General features: G+C 44.3%; 1 protein-coding gene across 1 annotated transcript in view; it reads right to left on the bottom strand.

Annotated features, from left to right (window-relative positions):
• Window positions 1–19,219, bottom strand: part of jarid2b (jumonji, AT rich interactive domain 2b) — a 105,421-nt gene that overhangs the window by 39,963 nt on the left and 46,239 nt on the right. Inside the window, exons 2-3 of the mRNA XM_035182403.2 lie at window positions 15,350–15,476; window positions 7,324–7,450 (exon numbers count right to left, since the gene is read on the bottom strand). Of these exons, the coding sequence (XP_035038294.2) occupies window positions 7,324–7,450; window positions 15,350–15,476 (254 nt within the window). The remainder of the gene's footprint in view (window positions 1–7,323; window positions 7,451–15,349; window positions 15,477–19,219) is intronic.

Below are 19,219 nucleotides of genomic sequence, written 5' to 3'. Positions count from 1 at the left end.
ATTAGTCAGCGAGTCAAGAACAAATCCATATGCACACTCACTATATTGGAAGGAGACCCAGTAGTTTTCTATACAAGCTTTAATTGCCATGATAGTGATGTATAGATGCAAGTATTTCTGTATATTCAGTTTTTAATGCTAAACTGCTTTGACATGAAGATTAATGTGACTCTGGGTTTTTCCAGAGGTGTGATAGTGTTTGTCCAAGTTCAGCCCTGACAGCTATATGCTTCAAGCCGTCACAATATGGCTGATATTCATTTGAGATAAAAGATACAGCAGGGCCCGGGTGCGTATTTAAATATAACCTTGGCTACGGGCTGGGACACTTTTTTTTTTAAATGAATGAATGAATGAAACAAAGAGACGGGGAGATGGCCTGATAGGCAGATGTGGAGAGAAAAGACATCTTGACAATAGATCGAGCTTAGCTGTATTTCTGTGAATATATACATGCTATATTAGGTCGGATGGAAGTCACCCATTGTCCCCTTTGTCGCCTTAAAAATGCTAATGTGCATCGAACAAGAGTGGCACCGCACTTAAGCTAAATGTCACCATGATGATTTCAAAACATTTAATGTATCAAGAGGTTTTTAATTTGTGAATTTGAAATGCACAATGACTCATGATTTTCTTACGTTGAGGCCAAAAAGTTAAATAAAACCAAAGGTTGAAATGGAAGCTTTGTTAGTCAAGGTCCACTGCTCGGGGCTATTTGCCGCCCCAGCTCCACCATGCATGTGGAACTTAAAACCCTTTGACCTCTGACCTTGCAGTCCACCTTAAATCACCCTTGGGAGCGACTGACCACAACCAGGTTAGGTCGATAAACATCAGGGACGGTGCTATTTGTGTTTAGCAATCAGTCTAATTAAGCTTGAGTCCCATATGTTGACCTTCACAGAGCTGGAGTGGACTGGATTGAGGCCTTGAGGCTGCAGAGGCAGGGGGCTGTGGCTCAGACAAAGGATCAGCCATTAAACAGTGTGCAGTGTTTCATATAAATTAAAAGGAGGGTAGATAAAATGAATAATTAACATTGATTTTCAAACTTTTCAAACTATTCCTACAAAATTTCTGTTTCATGACAACATGTTGAAAATATCTTGGGATCCACATGTGATCTAGGCTCTTAAAAATAGAACAAATAGGTTTGCACAGATATCCTTATTAGGACCTTGCACTGACTTCTATTCATTTTGGACAGCCAAACCAAAAACTTTTTCCTATCCTTAACTGTAACCAGTTCATGTCTAACCCTAACTTTGACCTAACCACAATTCACATCTCACCCCTAACCTTAACCATGACCTCAGATATTAAGTTTTGCCTCATTAGGACCAGACTTTGGTTCCCATGATGTCCACTGGTCCTGACAAGGGCAGTGTTTATGCTGGGAAAGCACATTGTCACAGATTGTCCTTAACTGATCAATCCTTCTTGTGTGTCTTTCCAATTCAGTGAAGATCCCCAGGTTGCGATGACAACACTGACCTTTATAATGGGTCACTGCTCTGTGCAGTGGAGCTCCTCTTGCTACACCTCTGAAACTATTTTCCCTCTTTCACACATAACCACCAGCTGAGCCGCCTAGAATAGCAAAGCAGGATTATCTTTAACTAACCCTGAATACACAACTTGAAATATAATATGTGAAGTTATGCTTCTCATTTAAGGGAACACCTCAAAATGAGTTATTTTATGAGATCATGCTCTGTTTTCCACATACGGGCACGATGAAATACTCATATTACAGTTATCACAGGCATCTTAACACCTGGGAGGTTCTTTCTTGTCTGACTCGAGGGTCTAAGGACAGAGAGTGTACAGCTGTTAAGGCCCCTTGAGGCAAATTTGCGATATTGTGCAATATAAATAAGCTTAGACCCGACTTGCCCTCGGCTAACAACAGGTATTCTAACAATGAAACAGCAAACCCCCTTAAAGCATTTAGAATTTCCCTTTTTGCATTGTGCCGTAAAGGCTCCGTGCACACAAGTTGTAACATGGCTAATCTGCTTCACGATCACAGTGCCAACACTTGTATTTGACAGCGATTATGGGAGCGGGTTTGTGCGCTGAGAGACATTACACACTGTGCTGGGTGGTTAATGCTCCTTCGCCCCTTCCATTCCAGCCGAGCGGGAGGCTTTTCATAAAGCCGCGGCGAGGCAGCAACAATGAGACGAGAGTTTAGAGAAGATTTTGCAGACTGATACTCTGACATGCAGAGGAGGGGTGAGTCACTGACAGCCTGACAGGAGACAGAGAGATTCAGTAAAATAAAGAGAGAGAGAGTATTGTACTGTACAGGAGCACAGACACAGTATTTACTGGTGTTCCAGAGCCTTCCTTTGGCTGCACAACCAACTAGAATTACACTCAGTGGAGCGCCAAGGCCCAACAGTCGCCTTGAATTCAATCAAGCTGCACCAAATTGCACTCATTGATATCAGTCCCCTAAATATCCACGATTTTCTTTCATTGAGATTCATGAATTATTCTCCTAGAAATCAAAGAAAATGTCGAAACATCTCGCAATGTTGACGAAAGTGGAAATAAAAAATTCATGGATCTGCCCCCTGATCCAGATCCGCACCAAAATTCAACATGTTCTTCCTTGGTTCTCTCCCTCGCCCCTCCACACAATTTAATGGAAATCAGTAAAGTAGTTTTACGTAATATTGCTAATAAACAAACGCAGACGAAAACATACCCACAGAGTTTCAAATGCTGGTCTGATCAAGTGGCTAAAAGCTCGTCCAGCATTCTAAGACTCTCAGTCAAAAGTCCAGTGTGCATGAGCTTGTTTATATAAGTACTCCACTTTGTATTCATCTAATCATTAGGTGTTAGTACAGCGTGGTGTTGCACTGCATATAGGTTCCCTTGCAATAGCGTCTAAAGAAAATCAATACACACATCATGGCCCTCTATTAAACACACTCGCTGTGTGTGTGTGTGTGTGTGTGTGTGTGTGTGTGTGTGTGTGTGTGTGTGTGTGTGTGTGTGTGTGTGTGTGTGTGTGTGTCCGCGCAGGCACACATGCACCTAATCCCTCATAAATGGGAATGGTGATTATGCATTACTGACAAGAGTCATTGGTTACGCTAGACAAGACAAGTGTGTGTGTGTGTGTGTGTGTGTGTGTGTGTGTCTGTGCGCGCGCGCACACACTTGGAATTCATTAAGTCAAAACAAAACAAGCGGCAGCAGCTGAGTGTTTGAATGTGTGTCTTGGCCGGGACAACAGAGAGAACAGATTCTGAGAGAGCCAAAAGTGGGGTTCAGTAAAAACGAAAAGCGAGGAAAAAAAGAAAGACGAAAAGAAAAGAGGGACAGAGAAAGAGTGAGAGGAGAGTGAGAGGGGAAGAGAGAGAGAGAGAGAGAGAGAGAGAGAGAGAGAGAGAGAGAGAGAGAGAGAGAGAGAGAGACACAAAGAAATTAAGTTGAGAACTCTGTCTGAGAGGGACACTCAACTTCTGATCCAGACACACTCTACACACACTTTCACAGCGCCTCAGAAGTTTGTATTCACTTCTTTTCTTTTTTACACTCACACACAGAAAAACGAGCCGAGTTGCCAGGGACCATTAAAACCTCTCGTAAGCATTAATTAGATGAGCTGAAGTGAGATGCATATTGATCTCACTCTTCTGGCTCTTGTTTCATCGGATAGAGTGCTCGAGATTGTAGAGGCTACTAAATGTATAGCACATTGTTTGACACATTTTGAAAAAGCTAAATTCCTCAATAACATTCTCCTTTGTAGCTGCAACGATTTCCTGCTCGTTTGAAAGAAAACCACACTGGACTCACGTTTAGATTGCACCCATGACAGTCATAATACAAAATTAAAATACCAATGAATTTCATTAATGACTTTAAAAGATTTACGAGACGCTGACTTAATGAAGACGCATCTGTATCAGCAGTCTGGTTTTACGACCGAACCCGACTTCCTTTATGGCTAACACAAAAATATTGTCATCTGCAAAACAACCGGGGGAAAATTACGAAAAAATAATTAGATCACAGATGCGAATAAACATGACCTGCTGTATTTCAGAGCCAAGACAACAACTTCATGGTAAAAACAGTTTGAGAGGTTTTTTCTGGGGACAGCCTTGAAGTCACTGGTGAATACACAGGCTGTATTCATGCACAGAGGTACAGGAAAATAACTAGGTCAGTAAACCAAGGCAGTGAAGACGAGACTTAGGTTGTAAATGTAAGTTTGTGTGTGTGTGTGTGTGTGCAGGGCCAACACTTGGCAGGGGAACCCCGTTTGGAGAATATGGTCATGATAAAGGGCTACTACAATGAGCTGGCATGTTGGAGGGGATGTGCTGCCAGTATATCCACCGATCTCAGGAGCATGGGAAGGCAAACACAGAGTTGATCTCAAAGACTTCTAAAGGAGGTCGCTTCCTGCCAAAAATCACTTGCACCTGTCCTTCTGTCTCTGTCTCTGCCTCCCTTCCTCTCCCTTCCTCTCCCTGCTCCTCCCAGTCTTCCCCTCTCTCCACAGTGTGAAACTTTTTCTTTTCTCTACGCCACTGCTCCTCCCTTCTGTTTCGGCCAGTGCCAGGTGTAACAGCTCCTGGCATCGTCTTTAGTTGGTCCTGTTCGGGAACAGAGCACGGCACCCATGCCAGGGGCACCGGAGTCAGCCTTCACACAACACACACACACACACACACACACTCACACACAAAATAAGCTTTTTAAGAGGGCATGAGGTATTGCCAAGTACTGGCTAGGCTTGTGTTTCATTAGCATCAGATAGAAAGCCTTTCTTCATTCAGCGAGTGTGTGTGTGTGTGTGTGTGTGTGTGTGTGTGTGTGTGTGTGTGTGTGTGTGTGTGTGTATAGTGAACTAATGAAAACCATGGAGCAGGCTGGCCTCTCACTAAACTCCTCTCAACAGCACTGCAGGCCATCGGCGCAAGAGAGAATATAAAGAGTGAGACAGTCCTCGTTTTACCTTATTCCTTCAGCGTTTTTCTTCCTCAGCTGCTAAAGAGTAGACTCCAATTTATACTATAATCTACAAGGTCACTTGGTTTCAATTCTGCACTTTGTGTCTTTATCTCTTACTACTTGCAGGAAAAGCAAGTAGCAGAAAGAATAATTTGAAAAAGAAATTCGGGAATGTACAAAATTTGGACTCTGGAACGACCTCCTGGAAAGTTTTTCAATTCCTTATCGTCTCTTCCGATTGGCCTTCTGTTTCAAAGCCAGGTAGATGAAAGCTGGTAATGACCGAGCTCAGATTTGGAGGTTACAGTATCGAATGACGGGTCGGATGAGACGTAGGCAGGTGCTTGACGCGCTGTGAATGGAGCCTGTATGGGCCGCTCATTACAGAGGGACATCTGCTGCTGTCCGCGCTCCCAGGCTCCGCCCCTAGCTTTACACTGATGCTTTGATGCCCTGTCAATGTGTGTGTGAGCAGAACAAAACAACACACAGGCGCGCACACACACGCACACACACACACACACACACACACACACACACACACACACACACACACACACACACACACACACACACACACACACACACACACACACACACACACACACACACACACACACACACACACACACACACACACACACACACACACACACACAGGAGCTCGCCGCTTGAAAAATAAATAAAAATACAAGGAAAAAAGGTTTATGGCTGCTGGTTTGCAAACTAAAAATACGAGCATGAATGCAATGGTGCACTCTATCCTCTGCTGTGTGTGTGTTTGCATGTGGTGCTGAGGCAGAGGAAAAAACATAAGCTCTGAGACACACACACACACACACACAACATCCATTTTAATCTGCTCACTCTATAGAGCGCGAGTATTTGCAGCTAAATCATATTTTCCAGCTTGTGATTTCAAAACCAGCTTGACGCTGAATGCATCAGAAGTGTCATATTTTCCAAATTTCCTTTATTCCATTTTTCGAGAACATTTGTCTAAGAGAGCAGCGTCTCTGTAGCAAAAATTGCTATTTCTCACAACAACAAAAAAATCTGTTTCAATGATTCACTCATGATCTAAACGACTTCATGAAAAAATTATGGCGGGCAGAAATTAGTGGTTTATTGTTCTGTGCAACAACTTCAATTTCTAAATAATTGATTTAAGAAATTCATGGCAACATTCATTTAAGTGGCTGATTATAAATGACTGAAACGACATTTGTGTTGAAAGATGAGGGGGTGTTCTCATTAAAAAGGACTCAGTGCTCTTTAAATGCTGATACTATTTACACTTCTTTGTTGACTGTCATCTTCTATTACAGAACTAATGGGCAACTTGCTCCTCTCCAAACAATTCACTGCGCGCACACTTAAGAATGAGGGAAAGGAGGCTTGTTACAGGAGATCTTGTGAACAGGATATATGGAAGCATGGGGAGACAAAGACAATAAATAGGGAGAGAGGGCAATAAGAAAGAGTTTGTAAAATGTGGCAGCTTCTTAAACCTCAACTCGTCACCACTATAACCTAGTTCACACTCCAGTCACTGATGAGTTTCGCATAGATTTCTAGGATGATAATATCTGGACAAGTCAGCAACAACTATGGCCAATCAGAGTGCAGGACAGGGTGAATAGGGTGAAGGATCATTTAGTGGCGAGATGCCCTCTGACTTTTTACAATGCACACATCTGTAACCGGGAAAAACCTGCAATAACCATGCGTGTGAAGGACAGGGTAACGAACCCAGTGCAGCTATTAACAGCATCTGGCTCCGCTCAGATGGAAAAAAAACGAATGCCTGTCGGGTTCGGGTCAGACTCTGTTAGGTTTTCTCTCGGTTTCGGACAGAAAAATATGGCCCCGGCCACTCTCAACTCTTTCGAACTGTGACGTCCACTAAGGCGTTTCACCTCTCCCCCAGCTCGATGTGTCATTCTGAGAGCAGGGTGACACATAAGAGCAGGACTCAACGTGTGGAGTTTGTAGACCAGTCAAACTAGTGCAGTGTGTGGCCCCCTGTCAGTTGTGTAGTATGAACTGCACTGTGATCCTACGACTTGGAACTTTGTGGAGTATGAACTTGGCTTAAGCTGCACTTACAGTTTGCAACATGTGTCCTAAGTTCCCCATCACAGCCGCTAACTCAACTGTTCACACTCACAGTATCAGCAGCAGCCGTCTTTGGCATGAATTCACACACACAGATGCCAACAGACACACACACACACAAGTCTCCACTAATACAAGAGCCAGGGCTCTATAAAGCTCTTTAATGACCCATTGACTCACAAACAGGATTAAAAAAACCTTATAAGCATCTCGGCTCACCTCTTCTTCGGTGGGCCGCCCTCGCAGTACTCCCTGCTCCCAACCAGGCCCTGAGAGCGCAAGGACCCATCTTCTTTGTGGCTGCCCTTTGATCCCGAGCCGTTCAGCTGCCCATTGGCGAGGGAACCTGGAAAACACAAAGCGCCAAAAAGGCTTAGAGTCAGGGCCAACATATATTTTACAGACCACTCGTTTGAAACCTTCCATCTCCGGATATCTGGCATGGCCCTTTGTCAGTGAGCCATTCCTGGGGCTTGATACATGGGCCTAAATATTTGGGGAATATACAAGGTTTTTATCTGACGGTGTTATTATAGCTTTCTGTTTTTGCTTCTGATTTCTTGCAGATACATTTCTATTGATAAGATGAGCTCTGTGTTATCCGACAGTGTAGAGAATACAGGAGAAGATGGAAAGACAGTCAGAGTGAACAGGACAAATACAGAGTGAAAACAGATAGTAAATAAATTGAAGCATCTAGACTGAAAAATACAAATACATGAGGAATGACACAATTCTACAACACTGACAGTGTCTGCAGCATCATGGAGGCTAGTTTCAGAGCGATCGGAGAGTTGCTCGTCCACATTTTCTCTTGTTGAATGCCAATGCTGCTGACGTAAAGGATGTGTGTCCCTTGACAACAAATTTATAAAATAAAAAGCCCCAGGCAGCAAGGGAAGTGAAGGCATTTTGCTGGACTTGACATTCTCAGTGAGCCCAATTGACAGAGACCTAATTAAATATTTAGCAAGCAACACACAAACAAAACCGGCCCCTGGACAGATTCTTAAATCAAAAGCAACAACGGGCTCCGAGAATTCAAATTAGGTCAAACAGAGGAGTGGAAGTCACTGGTAATTAAGGGAGACAAGAAAATTAAATAAGTTGCACAAGGTGGTATCGGCATTTCTTGCAATTTTTGGAACGTGTCATAGAGGCCCAATAAAATATTTTAGAGTGTGAACCAACCAGAGACAAAGGGTCAGTCACATGATTAAAACTGTGCTGGTGAGATAACCCCAGATTTATGTGGATATGTCAAGATTTGACATTAACGGTCTTCAACAATTTTGGCCATCAGGTGTTTGGCAAGTGTATGGCACCTCTTTTTCATCCTGAGATATTTGTATTCTTATTGTTTTTCTCAGTTTTGTGTCAGAAATGTCATCAACACGTCCACTGAATTTTGCAGACATTTTCATGTTGAATTCTTATTTATCTCATTTTACTCAGAGGGCTGCCAGGAAATGTGTGGGGCGACTGGCTCTCATTCTCACATACGTCTCCTCTGGAAATTTTCAGGAAAACATCTGGGCTTCAGTGCATGTCTGAAAGCAAGTTCAAAGTTCTGCTATCTTTTCCTCCATCAACACCTTCCCTCTACTATCCCCTCTTTCTCACTGCATGAGCATTCATTGCCTACCCGGCACACCCAGTGAAATTCCATTTGACGGAAGGTTCACAGGGACGTGCCACTCAAACTCCACCGCACACACGCCTAATGGTGGGTGTCAAAAGGAACATAAATTAAGATAACAAGGCCAGTGGAGCACGGGTGAGGATAACTGGCAACTTGAATGATATCCTGCTTGCGAGGACGCTACCTGTTAAACAAGCCCGGGCATTGCGTCATCGGAGAAAGAAAAAAGAAATTGGGAACGAGGAGGGGCATAGTAAGATTAAATGATAGTGTAGGTGACAGGATGAAGATGAGCAATTGTGGAGCAGGTAAGAGATATTTTTTATGATTTAACAGATTAATAAATGTGCTGTCAGCTGAATGAGCTCACACGCAGTCAAATGTTCTCATCACTGCAAAGACAGGATGTTGGGTTTTCTCACACGCACGGCACGTCAGTACCTGAACGCGGAGGTACAGTCATCGAATACACATCATTGCGGTCAGAGAGTTAACAAGTGCCGGCGTGATGACTAACGCCAGCGCACTTTTGTCAATGTTTAAAGTTGCAGTTGGAGAGCCACTAAGTCTATATGCTGTGGGTGAATCACTGACTTAAAATGCCTTGGTTGGCATGCAAGGCTTACATCTGTGCGTCCTTAATCAATCATGAGTTTCAGAAAAAGCGCTTTGAAGTTATCGCACAAAGAAGAGGAGAAAAATTCTAATGGAAAATTCAATTAATCAGCATTCCCTTCATTTTATAAAAAAGTCAAATTCCAAAGATTAGGACTCATTAAGACATTTCATTACTTAATGTGGGGCGATGAAAAAATATGTTTCCTCGAGAAGACGATTTCCAAAATGATAATTAGTCGAGGCAGTACAAAGGGGAGACGGAGCAACGGCTCTAATCACACCTTCAGGACAGTGTGTTTTGTCAGTGAAACTTCCACCGGAGCAAAAAATAAAAAAGCAAAGTAGCTAATTAACTTTAATTGTGCTCAGAAAATGACTGACGCATGATGTCCCCACAGGACGCAAACAAACATGCCGAGGCCCATTTCACCGCCCCCCTCCTCTTCGTCTCCCCCCCCCACCCACAATCCCTCCAAAGAGTTGTCTGACATATGCTGGTTGCACATGAGTGCTCTTCTGAGGGGCAGAGCGGGGAATCTTGGGGAAGGCAGGCAGAGGCCTGGGGATGGGCGAGACAGGCGGGAGCCAAGGGTCCTGTGCTCGTAACTCAACCATCCTGGTGGTGGTGGAGGACTGCGACGACTGGCTGCTTAAGACCTGGGGGGGGGGGGGCAGAGGGTCGTGCTAGTGTGCCATCCCAATTGCTGCTCCATTGGGGGTGGGTTTCTAATCAGATTTACGCATGCTTAACTAAGCCCATCGCCTCGCTACGTTCACCTCAGAGTCCCGGGAGAACAAGAGGGGAGAGCAGAGGTACATACCGTAACACGGCACATCACAGGGCTGAGAGGAGCTTATTAGTGGGAGCTGCGGTAATAAGTGGAGGTATGGTGGAGCAGTCATGGCATAGGAAAGACAATCATCGGGGCAGAGGGTGCCCTTAAAGATTGAAGTGTGAAAATGAGTGCTCTGCCACACCTAATGGAGGGAGAATGATATAAAGGCTGCGAATACAGCGATGATAAAATGCTTGTTTCTAGGTTAGCAGATATATGGTAATAATCTTCCTTTTAACTTCCCTCTCATTAATAAACAATTCTGTACGTTTTGCAGTTGAATCTCTACTGTTACACAAGACTTTAATCTTATTTTCTCTCTTGTAGACAAGAGCACTAAAATTATATCTCATGTCCTTCGTGCAAGTAATCCCCTGTGCCTGTATGTAATTAAAAAAGGATGGAAGTATAAAAAGAAACAATGGGTACTTTTATTTTGGTGAAATCCCCAATAGCATCCATTCTATTTGATACTAGAAGTAGAAGCGGATACTAAAATTGACTGCCTGGAAATAGGATTTGAAAAAAGCCCCAGATATATTGTTCTTCCTTCCAAAATTGGACCCCACAACACTGCATGACACTCACCACAAGCCAGAACAAAAGCATGCAGCAATGTGCAGTTAGAAACATGGCATCTGCTTTGTGCAGCTCAAGGCTGTAAATCCACAGCATCAAAGATGGTATTTGGTAATGGCCTGAGCTGCTGTGGAAAAGGAGCACATGGGAACGGAACAGATGCAATCTCCTTCACTCACTTGATTCAATACCTAAACTCTTCCTCTTTTGGCTGAGATTCTTTCATTCACCACCTTTCATCCCTCCTTCTATCCCTCTCTCCGCTGGTACTCCTTCATCTCTCCACAGGCGCAGAGGCTTTAGCTGCCACGGCTGCCACTCTGGCCACGCAAGAAGCGAGCGGCGTGTGGGAATACAGACTGACAGCAGAGTTACAGTTACAGAGTGCTGAAGGAAAGGGGACGACATGCATCAAAATGGGTGGGAACGGCAGGTCCAGACGGACGGCAAGAGAAAGAGAGGGGACAGTCGGAGAAATGGGCAAACCCTCTCCTCAGCCCCTCCTGGGTTTTGGCCGGCAGCCAGATCCTCCATCAATAGCACTCAGGGAAATGGAGAGGGAGGAAAGGAAAGGACGGGAGGGGAGAGGAGAGGAGCGGGACAGACGAGCGCAGCGGAGGGAGATGGCGAAGTAAGGAGGCACAGGAAGAAGATGCAGCTTTAACGATTCGGAGAGCTGGAGAGGATGGGTGGGAAAGGACAGGGGGAAGGAAAAGAGGGGTGGTGATGGAAACAGAGGGAGAGAGAGAGAGGGTTTGGGTGACAGATACTGTAGATAGTTGAGACAGACAGGGCAGAGGACAGGAAGGACAAAGCGGAAAAGAGGGAGAGGGTGAGAAAGAGGGAGACAGAGATGGATGGATGGAGGGAGCAGGAAGGAGAAAAGGGCTTCGGTGAGAGGCGGTTGGAGATACATAATCGAGGACATTGATGAACAGGAGGGAGGGGGGCTGAGGGGGGAGTATGCGGAGAACGCAGTAACCAGAGTCCTATTGATGTGTAATGAAACCCTGCATTGGGGGACCGGAAGGACAGATGGATGGAGGGAGATAGGAATAAGAAAGGAAGAGGAAGAAACGTGGCCGTGATGGAGGGAGTGCGGTGAATGAGCGGAAGCTGGCACGCAGAAGGGCATAATGTCATTTGGTAAATAATGCACGGAACGAGCACGAGAGGCAGGAAGTGTGATGGACGCGGAGATGGACGTCTGCCAACGGCGAGGGGGGTAAAGTGGCCGGGGGAGACGGCATGATTGCTGGTTATGGGCAGAGAGAGAGGCTGGGTGGGTGGGGGAGATAGAGTGACACGCACGGACATACACATACAGCTGACTGACAGAGCGCCACACCCCCTCGAAAACAGATAGCCACCGCTGTCACGCAGTCACGGAGAGAGGAAAGAGGAGGTGGCCGGGGATGGATGGAGGTATGTGTGGGGAGGGAAAGACGGAGAGGCAGCCACCTGGGGAGGGAGACAAACGCCGCTCCGCTGAGGATCGAGCCAGGTATCGCTTTAAACTCCTTCCATCAGATGATACCTTTTTCTCCAAAATGGTGGACGCTCATCTTGAAATAGACGACCTTGTCTAACGAGGAGAAGATGAACAAAATACTGACAGAAGATTAAGTGGGAACGCTCGATAATTAAAGTGCTTTTCTTAGATGATTGTCAACTGAATATATTTGGGTTCAGGGCTTTAAGTTCGGCAAAAAAGCACCTGGGAGTCTGATGATTGACATTTTAAATATTTATTAACCGATAATTACAATTTGAAAACAAAATAATTGTTAAATGTCAATAGTTTTTTTTTATAGAAGATTAAAAAACATTATTATTAACCTACAAAAGTTGTACTTTCCCAAGGTGGTGCCTTAAGATTGCTTACTGTGACCAATAAACAAATCTAAATCGCACATATTCTTAATTTATGAGTTCAAACACAGAAAAGCAATAAAACCTAATATACCTATAACTTTTACCCTTTTTGGTTTAGCTATGATTAAATTATCAACATTTTCCTTGATTAATTATCTGCTGGTAAGTGACTCGTTAACTGACTAATGAAAATAATCTCCACTCTGTCATTTGCTCCAACTCTGTCTCACACGTGTGATGATTATGTCCATGCATGGCCTGACTCTCCAAAATGGCTGATAGTTTCACAGTATTGTCTGTGTGAGCCTGCAAACTGTGGCACATGTCTGCCTTTAACATAAGCCCAGACTCTATAACCCGCAGTCCTCTAAAACAGCAGGGTTGCCCATTCAGGACGAAGAGCACGCTGAGTGTGATCCTCCAAAATGGCTGACAGTTTCACCACGGCGTCTTTACGCGAGAACAGGAAACCGTGCCGCTCGCCCAGCCTCCAAAGCCTCGCTAACCCACGGTGCTCTAAAACAGCGGGACCCGTCTATTCAGCCCCGGCTCCCTTTTGTGTCAGCGCGGGCTGCTGTCGTTACCCCCGGTGCGACGGGCCGCCGATGCTTTCTAATGAGTCATTTTTATTCAGGCGATAAGGTCAGCTACCCGCGGTGGCTTAAAAGGCCCTGAGGAGCTGTGGAGTGGCAGCCGCGAGATGCCAGACAGACACACGGAGATACAGGGAGGGGAGGGGCACTCGGCACAGACAGAAGAAAGGAAGGAAGGAAAGGTGTGAAAAATATATATTATAAAAAAAAAAAAATAAGAAAAAGGTAAGATACATTTCAAAAGAGATTTCCCTCCTGTCTGTCTGCCTGTCTCTCTCTTCTGCCTCGCTGGGTGACTGGCTGGCTTCCTCGGCTGGGCGTGAACTTTCAGAGGCTCTCTTTTTTTCCTCCTGTTTCCTTTCTTCCAGTGTCTGGTTTGTGTTAATGTCAGCTGAGAATAGCTTCTGAGGCACGTGTGAAGTTCAAATCTCCGCTGTTGGCTGGCTGAGGGCTTTTTATGGGTGGGAGCACCGGTGTCAAACAAAAGACACGGTGGCAGCTCGGTTCAAAACAAGCCGTTCATCTTTCCCCCTGTGCTCTCGCTCTGCTCGTGTTGTTTCAGGTTTACAACCGCAAAATCCCTCAACTGTTCCTGCAGCCGACTTCCACCTGGAATTGTATTACTGTCTATCTAAGCAAATTCAAGTATTAATTCATTTCGGAAGGGGTTTCTATTAGTCTGGGTTTTAATGAGCCTGGACCCCAGAGTGGAGCTGGAACAGATTAACAACGCGTCCACACATGTTTTTCTTGTGCGTGATACTGTGGGAGACCTCATCAGAGTCCCTCTGTGCGAAGTGTCAACATTTGAAAACAAGTGGGAAAAGCTTTCAGTTGGAGGGTCCCTTTGAGGATGTGACACTGCACAAGCGGAGCCAGAAGACTGCAGCCCGCTGACCCACAACAAAAGGCGACGGAGGGTCCTTGATCATTTGTTCTCGTTGGATTCCTTCCATGTAAAGTGAGTGAGATCAGGTTGCCCCGGGCAAAGGAAAACTTGCTTAGTTTTCACTTGCAAACAAACTAATAAAACTGTCGCTTGCAATAAAGGGAATGAAAAAGCTAAACTGAGACACTAACCTCAGCAGAGCCAGACAGAATTGGCAACACTGACATTTAGTCCACAAAATGCTAGTGGGGCAAATCCCATGCTTCTTTCATTTTGTCTTAACAGCATGAACGTTTTCAACATGTCAAATTATTGCATTCGTTGAAAGTCTTTCATTACTGCAGGGCTGTTCACGAGACACTGTTCGCAAAGTCCTTATTTCAGCTAAAAACAAATACAAGGGGAAAAACTTCTTACATTGGACCTTTGGCTGAAATGGTATTTTGGAGGTCAGGATATTTTATTTCCTGTCTTTAACAATGTGACAAGGAATCCACTAAAATACTAAAAATATCATACTGTGGAAAAATGGAAAGCAATAAAAGTACAAAACGTACAAACAGATGGGAAGATGATGTCATAGGTCGTGATTAACACCCATCTCAAGTGATATGATCACAAATGGACAACTGGAAGAACTGCATGAATGCAATCTAGATGCATTTGAGATCTGATCACTTAGATCAAATTCAGAGATGTTCTGGCCAATATGTTGCCATATTCTTGCAAATGCATCCTGGCTCACATCGGAGAACCGCCTACTCAGCTAAAGTTTTCTGAGCCACGACAGTTTCAAATGTTTTCACACTTCTCTGTGCCCGTACATAGATTTATTTGCAGTCACTATCAATATTAACATTGAGTGCCACATATGGATACCGCCAGATATTGATTTTCTATGGGTTTTTTTATGATTTCGAAGGAGCAAAATAATCACACATTGATTCACTCAGCCCCTCCTTTCCCTGCTCGCTCTCACAGAATAACACACAAACAAATCGACAACAAACCCATGTGAGAAGTCGGACAGCTTTAAAAAAGCATTATTTTGTTTTTGCAAGCAGAAATTACATTTAAGAGCATTTGCAGAGGGAGTGAGATGTGCATTCTAATATCAAGTGTGAACTGACAAACTCAGAGCTGTCCCCACCAGGTCTGAGCCGGGCCACTGAGGTGCAGGTTCAGTACATGTGCAGGATGTGGATGAACTCACCATTGGAGTTTGTGGTTCCATCGCCATCCAGCTGCCTTTTCTGTGCACTCCTAAACTCCTTTAGGGAAAGGTAAAGCACCTTTCGCATCACCCGCTCCTCCGACCATGGGATCCCGTCACTGTCATCCTGTGAAAACATCCAAAAGAGAGAGAGAACATGAGTACAGAGCATTATCACAGACAGGAACGGTTTATTTCTCCTCCTTAATTAAAATAACTGAGTGTCTGAACTAACCCGACATTCAAATTTAAAAGTACAACTAAAATACAAGACAATCAACAGTCCATTAATATGGACGGCAGCTTTGGAAGTTGGATTTAGTTTATGTTGTGTTTTACTTTGTTTCTATTGTCACACAATAAATGTTTGAGTTGAGGTCAGGGTCAGGAAATGTTTACTGGAGATTTTTGTTGAGACATCCAAGTCAAAACAAAACCTTTCCAGTCAGTATGGCCTGTACAATTTTAACTCTGTTATTCTGTATCTCTGTAAAAAGAGCCTGGAATAATATTTGTTCACATCAATATAAACCAATAACTGCACCGAGCAGAGCACGGTGGAATTTAACAGGGGGATTTTTATATTATATAATTTTCTGTCAGAATAACAAGTCAATCTGGGAAACACAAAAATGTTGTGTTCAACGCATGAAAACCAAAGAAAGCTTTAGTAAAACAAACAAAAGTTTGACTATAAGAGGAATCTCCATGTGCATTGTTACGATTTCATCCCTCCATTTCTCCCACCATCGTGACATTAGCATGACACAACATTAGCATAACATAGCATTAGCTTGCAGCTATAGACACAAGGCAATGCATTAGCATGACAATGCGCGACGGACGGCATCTCGGCACAATGCCGTGATAGGAGAGCGTTATGGTGATGAATAGGTAGGAAGCAAATGAAAAAAGCATCATGGGACTGCAAGTTCATGTGTTGCTAATCTCTCCCAGCGAGACTGAGACAGAGGACGTTATTGTCGGAGGGGGTCAACAGAAGTCACACACACACACACATACGCACAACACATCCTTTTTCCAAGACACGTCCCCGGTCGGTTTCCATCCGAGCAGCGAGCACGAGACGGCACAATGCATAACACATCAAAGCTGCAATATATTACTAATAAAGACTTTAAACAGCTTAATAGAAAGAAAAAAAAATATTCAGCTGCAACATGCAATGTTAAAAGGGTCTTTAGAGTGCGTCCAACTGCAATAACCATACTTCTCCCCCCCGCCTCCCCTCGCTGCCTGCACTCACTGCTCTGGCAGCTGTGTTTGATGTCGAACAACACTAATGACTAAAGGAAATGAGATTAGGACATGAGCAACAACAAAGAGGTATTAATAAATAATGGAACGCGAACGATGCTTCTCTCTCGTCATGCCACGAGGCGAGTCGATCTCAGCTGTAAGGTTTCGAGAGAAGAAAACACTTTGTGGCTTTGTGCAAAAAAAAGTTAATGTATGCTAATGATGTGAATTAAAAACACATTTCTGATCCTGTTGACTCATCCCAGGCAGCGCGCTTCCTTCAGTCTGAGTCAGGCGAAATGCAAGAGGAGACCTGAGTGGGAGCGCGTTCTGATCATCCAGCTGACTGAGATCAGTGCAGTTGGCTCGGGCTAAGTGGCTGGCAGACATCTCGGTGACATCTGCGCGGGGCTGCAGGTATTTTGAAAATAAAAAGTCTCCACCTCACGCTTAAGTTATTAAAACAAGACGTTTTTATCGCAGCTGTAATAACAAGATAAAAGTCACAGCATTCCAATAAGGGTGCATGAGTGAGCTCTCGAAAAATAAATAAATAAGAGAGGAATTCAGATGACTGCGGTCGGGGTTACACACTGTGTGTCAGCCGGTATTTTTTCTCTGGGTGTATGAAAGAGAGAAGCTTAATCTCATCCTAATATTATGCATCTTCCCACAGCCAGTGAAAGTGATGCTACAGAAATGACTTCACATCCTAAATGTCTTCTCTCTGCTGGTGCTGTCGATCCCCTCCCTGTCTTGAATTTTCTACTCGCACCCAGTCAAACGCGCACAGTAAAGATGTTATGATCCATGAAATATCCCTCACGATGGTGCAGACAACCCACTGATAATTATAGCAGCATCAACATAAGGTGTGTGCAAATGTTTCTCAGTTGCATTTCATAGTTGACAATGTGTTGGGTATAAACTATATAGTGAAAGGTCAGTGGATTATTTATGGGGGTCTGGATATTTCCTAGAGTTTCACATATAAAGAAAGCAGCAGGAGTTTGTCCAGGTCGGACACGTTCACACCAACAGGAAAATGTCGGAAACATAATCTCCTTGTCTTTCCAACTTCTACTACTCCGACATTTTCCAAATATTTAAAAACCGGCCCGGAACATAAAGTTTCAGAAAATGTCCAGAGCAACTGACTCGCGTTCTCATTTACAGCCCCCTCTGGAAAATTTCAGGAAAATGTCTGAAGGCAGCTAATGTAAATGAAACACTTCAGTAATTAAAACAAAACTGGCACGACCTCATTCACTCACTTGAATCAGTTTATGAGTCTTAATATGTTCTGACAATATTGACAAGGCTGGAAATTTTGCTTGTTTACTGTATTTTTCTTATTTTTGTCTCTTTAACAGATAAAAATAAGCTTTTGCAGAATATTGTTTTGATTTCCCAGGTCTCCTCAGCACTCAGCTAAAAAGGAGGGGGGCAAGATTAAACGCTGGGTGTCTGCACATGATGGAGCTGACGGGTGACAGCCACATCTGCCTGCATGCAGCCGGCATGCTGGCACATGCACACGCACACTCGCATATACACACACAAGCGGGCGGACTGTTCGGCGCACCGGTGCTTTGCAGCCTCTGACAGAGGTTGATAGGGTGTGTTTTTTGTGTGTAGTATGCAGTCCCTCATTACACTGTCACATATGAGCGCACGCGCACACGCACGCGCACGCGCACACGCACACACACAGTGCAAGTGTTCAATTATGCCATTTTCTCCTGTAGTTAATGTCATCTAATCCATTCTGTGTGTGTGTGCATGTCTCTGTGAGTGTGTGGGTGCGTGTGTGTGTAAAAGCCTGCCAGGTAAGCACCAATTACCTAGACAGTTCACTGGCATTCTTTCCCTCGTGGTGTGGCACAAGGCCAAACGCACACCAACACACACACACACACACAACAGGGTAACAAACCCTCACACATCCAGCTTCTATGGTATCCATATCTCTACCTGAAACACACAGACAGAACACATAACCGTACTGAGAGTGAAAACAAGCTGAAAATGTTCTTCCCCCCAAATGCTGATCTTAAAGTTCATCTACATTTCACTTCTCTCACTTTCTCTCTGGTTTTCTCCCAGTCGTTGGCTGCGTGCCACAGATATTTCCTGAGCTGTGTACACACACACTCAAACACACTCACACACAGCAACAAGGTCTGGGAAGAAAAAAAAATGCTGACCGACTTTTCATCAGCTGAGAGAAAAAGAGTGAGCGTTAAAGCCGTGCTCCATTTACAGCTGCTGCACCTTTATACCACCTCAATAGTCCTTCATTCTTCAGAAGATCGTTTAAATGGGTTTTCACAACCTTTGCTCAACTGCAGGTTAACTGTTTCTTTGACCAGAGAGGTGGATTGAAATCTGTTTTTTGGCCGAGGCGTTCCGCTCCTTTCACTGGATTTTCCGTCACAAAAGCCAGGCTCCTTCACTGAATGTGTCGGAGGTTTCCAGGTGTAAAATTGAGCGGCGATGGACAGCGGCAGCGTTCAATATCCCTCTGTATCCCTCTGCCTGCCAGAGGGTAAGTGTAGCATGACAGAGGAAGGGAAACATCTACTCAAATAAGCAATAAAACCAAATTGG

The sequence above is a fragment of the Hippoglossus stenolepis genome, chromosome 17 (genome assembly GCF_022539355.2).
Source record: "Hippoglossus stenolepis isolate QCI-W04-F060 chromosome 17, HSTE1.2, whole genome shotgun sequence".
Classification (NCBI taxonomy): Eukaryota; Metazoa; Chordata; class Actinopteri; order Pleuronectiformes; family Pleuronectidae; genus Hippoglossus; species Hippoglossus stenolepis.
Note: the sequence above shows the minus strand (reverse complement) of the source record. Positions and strands in the feature narration are given on the sequence as shown.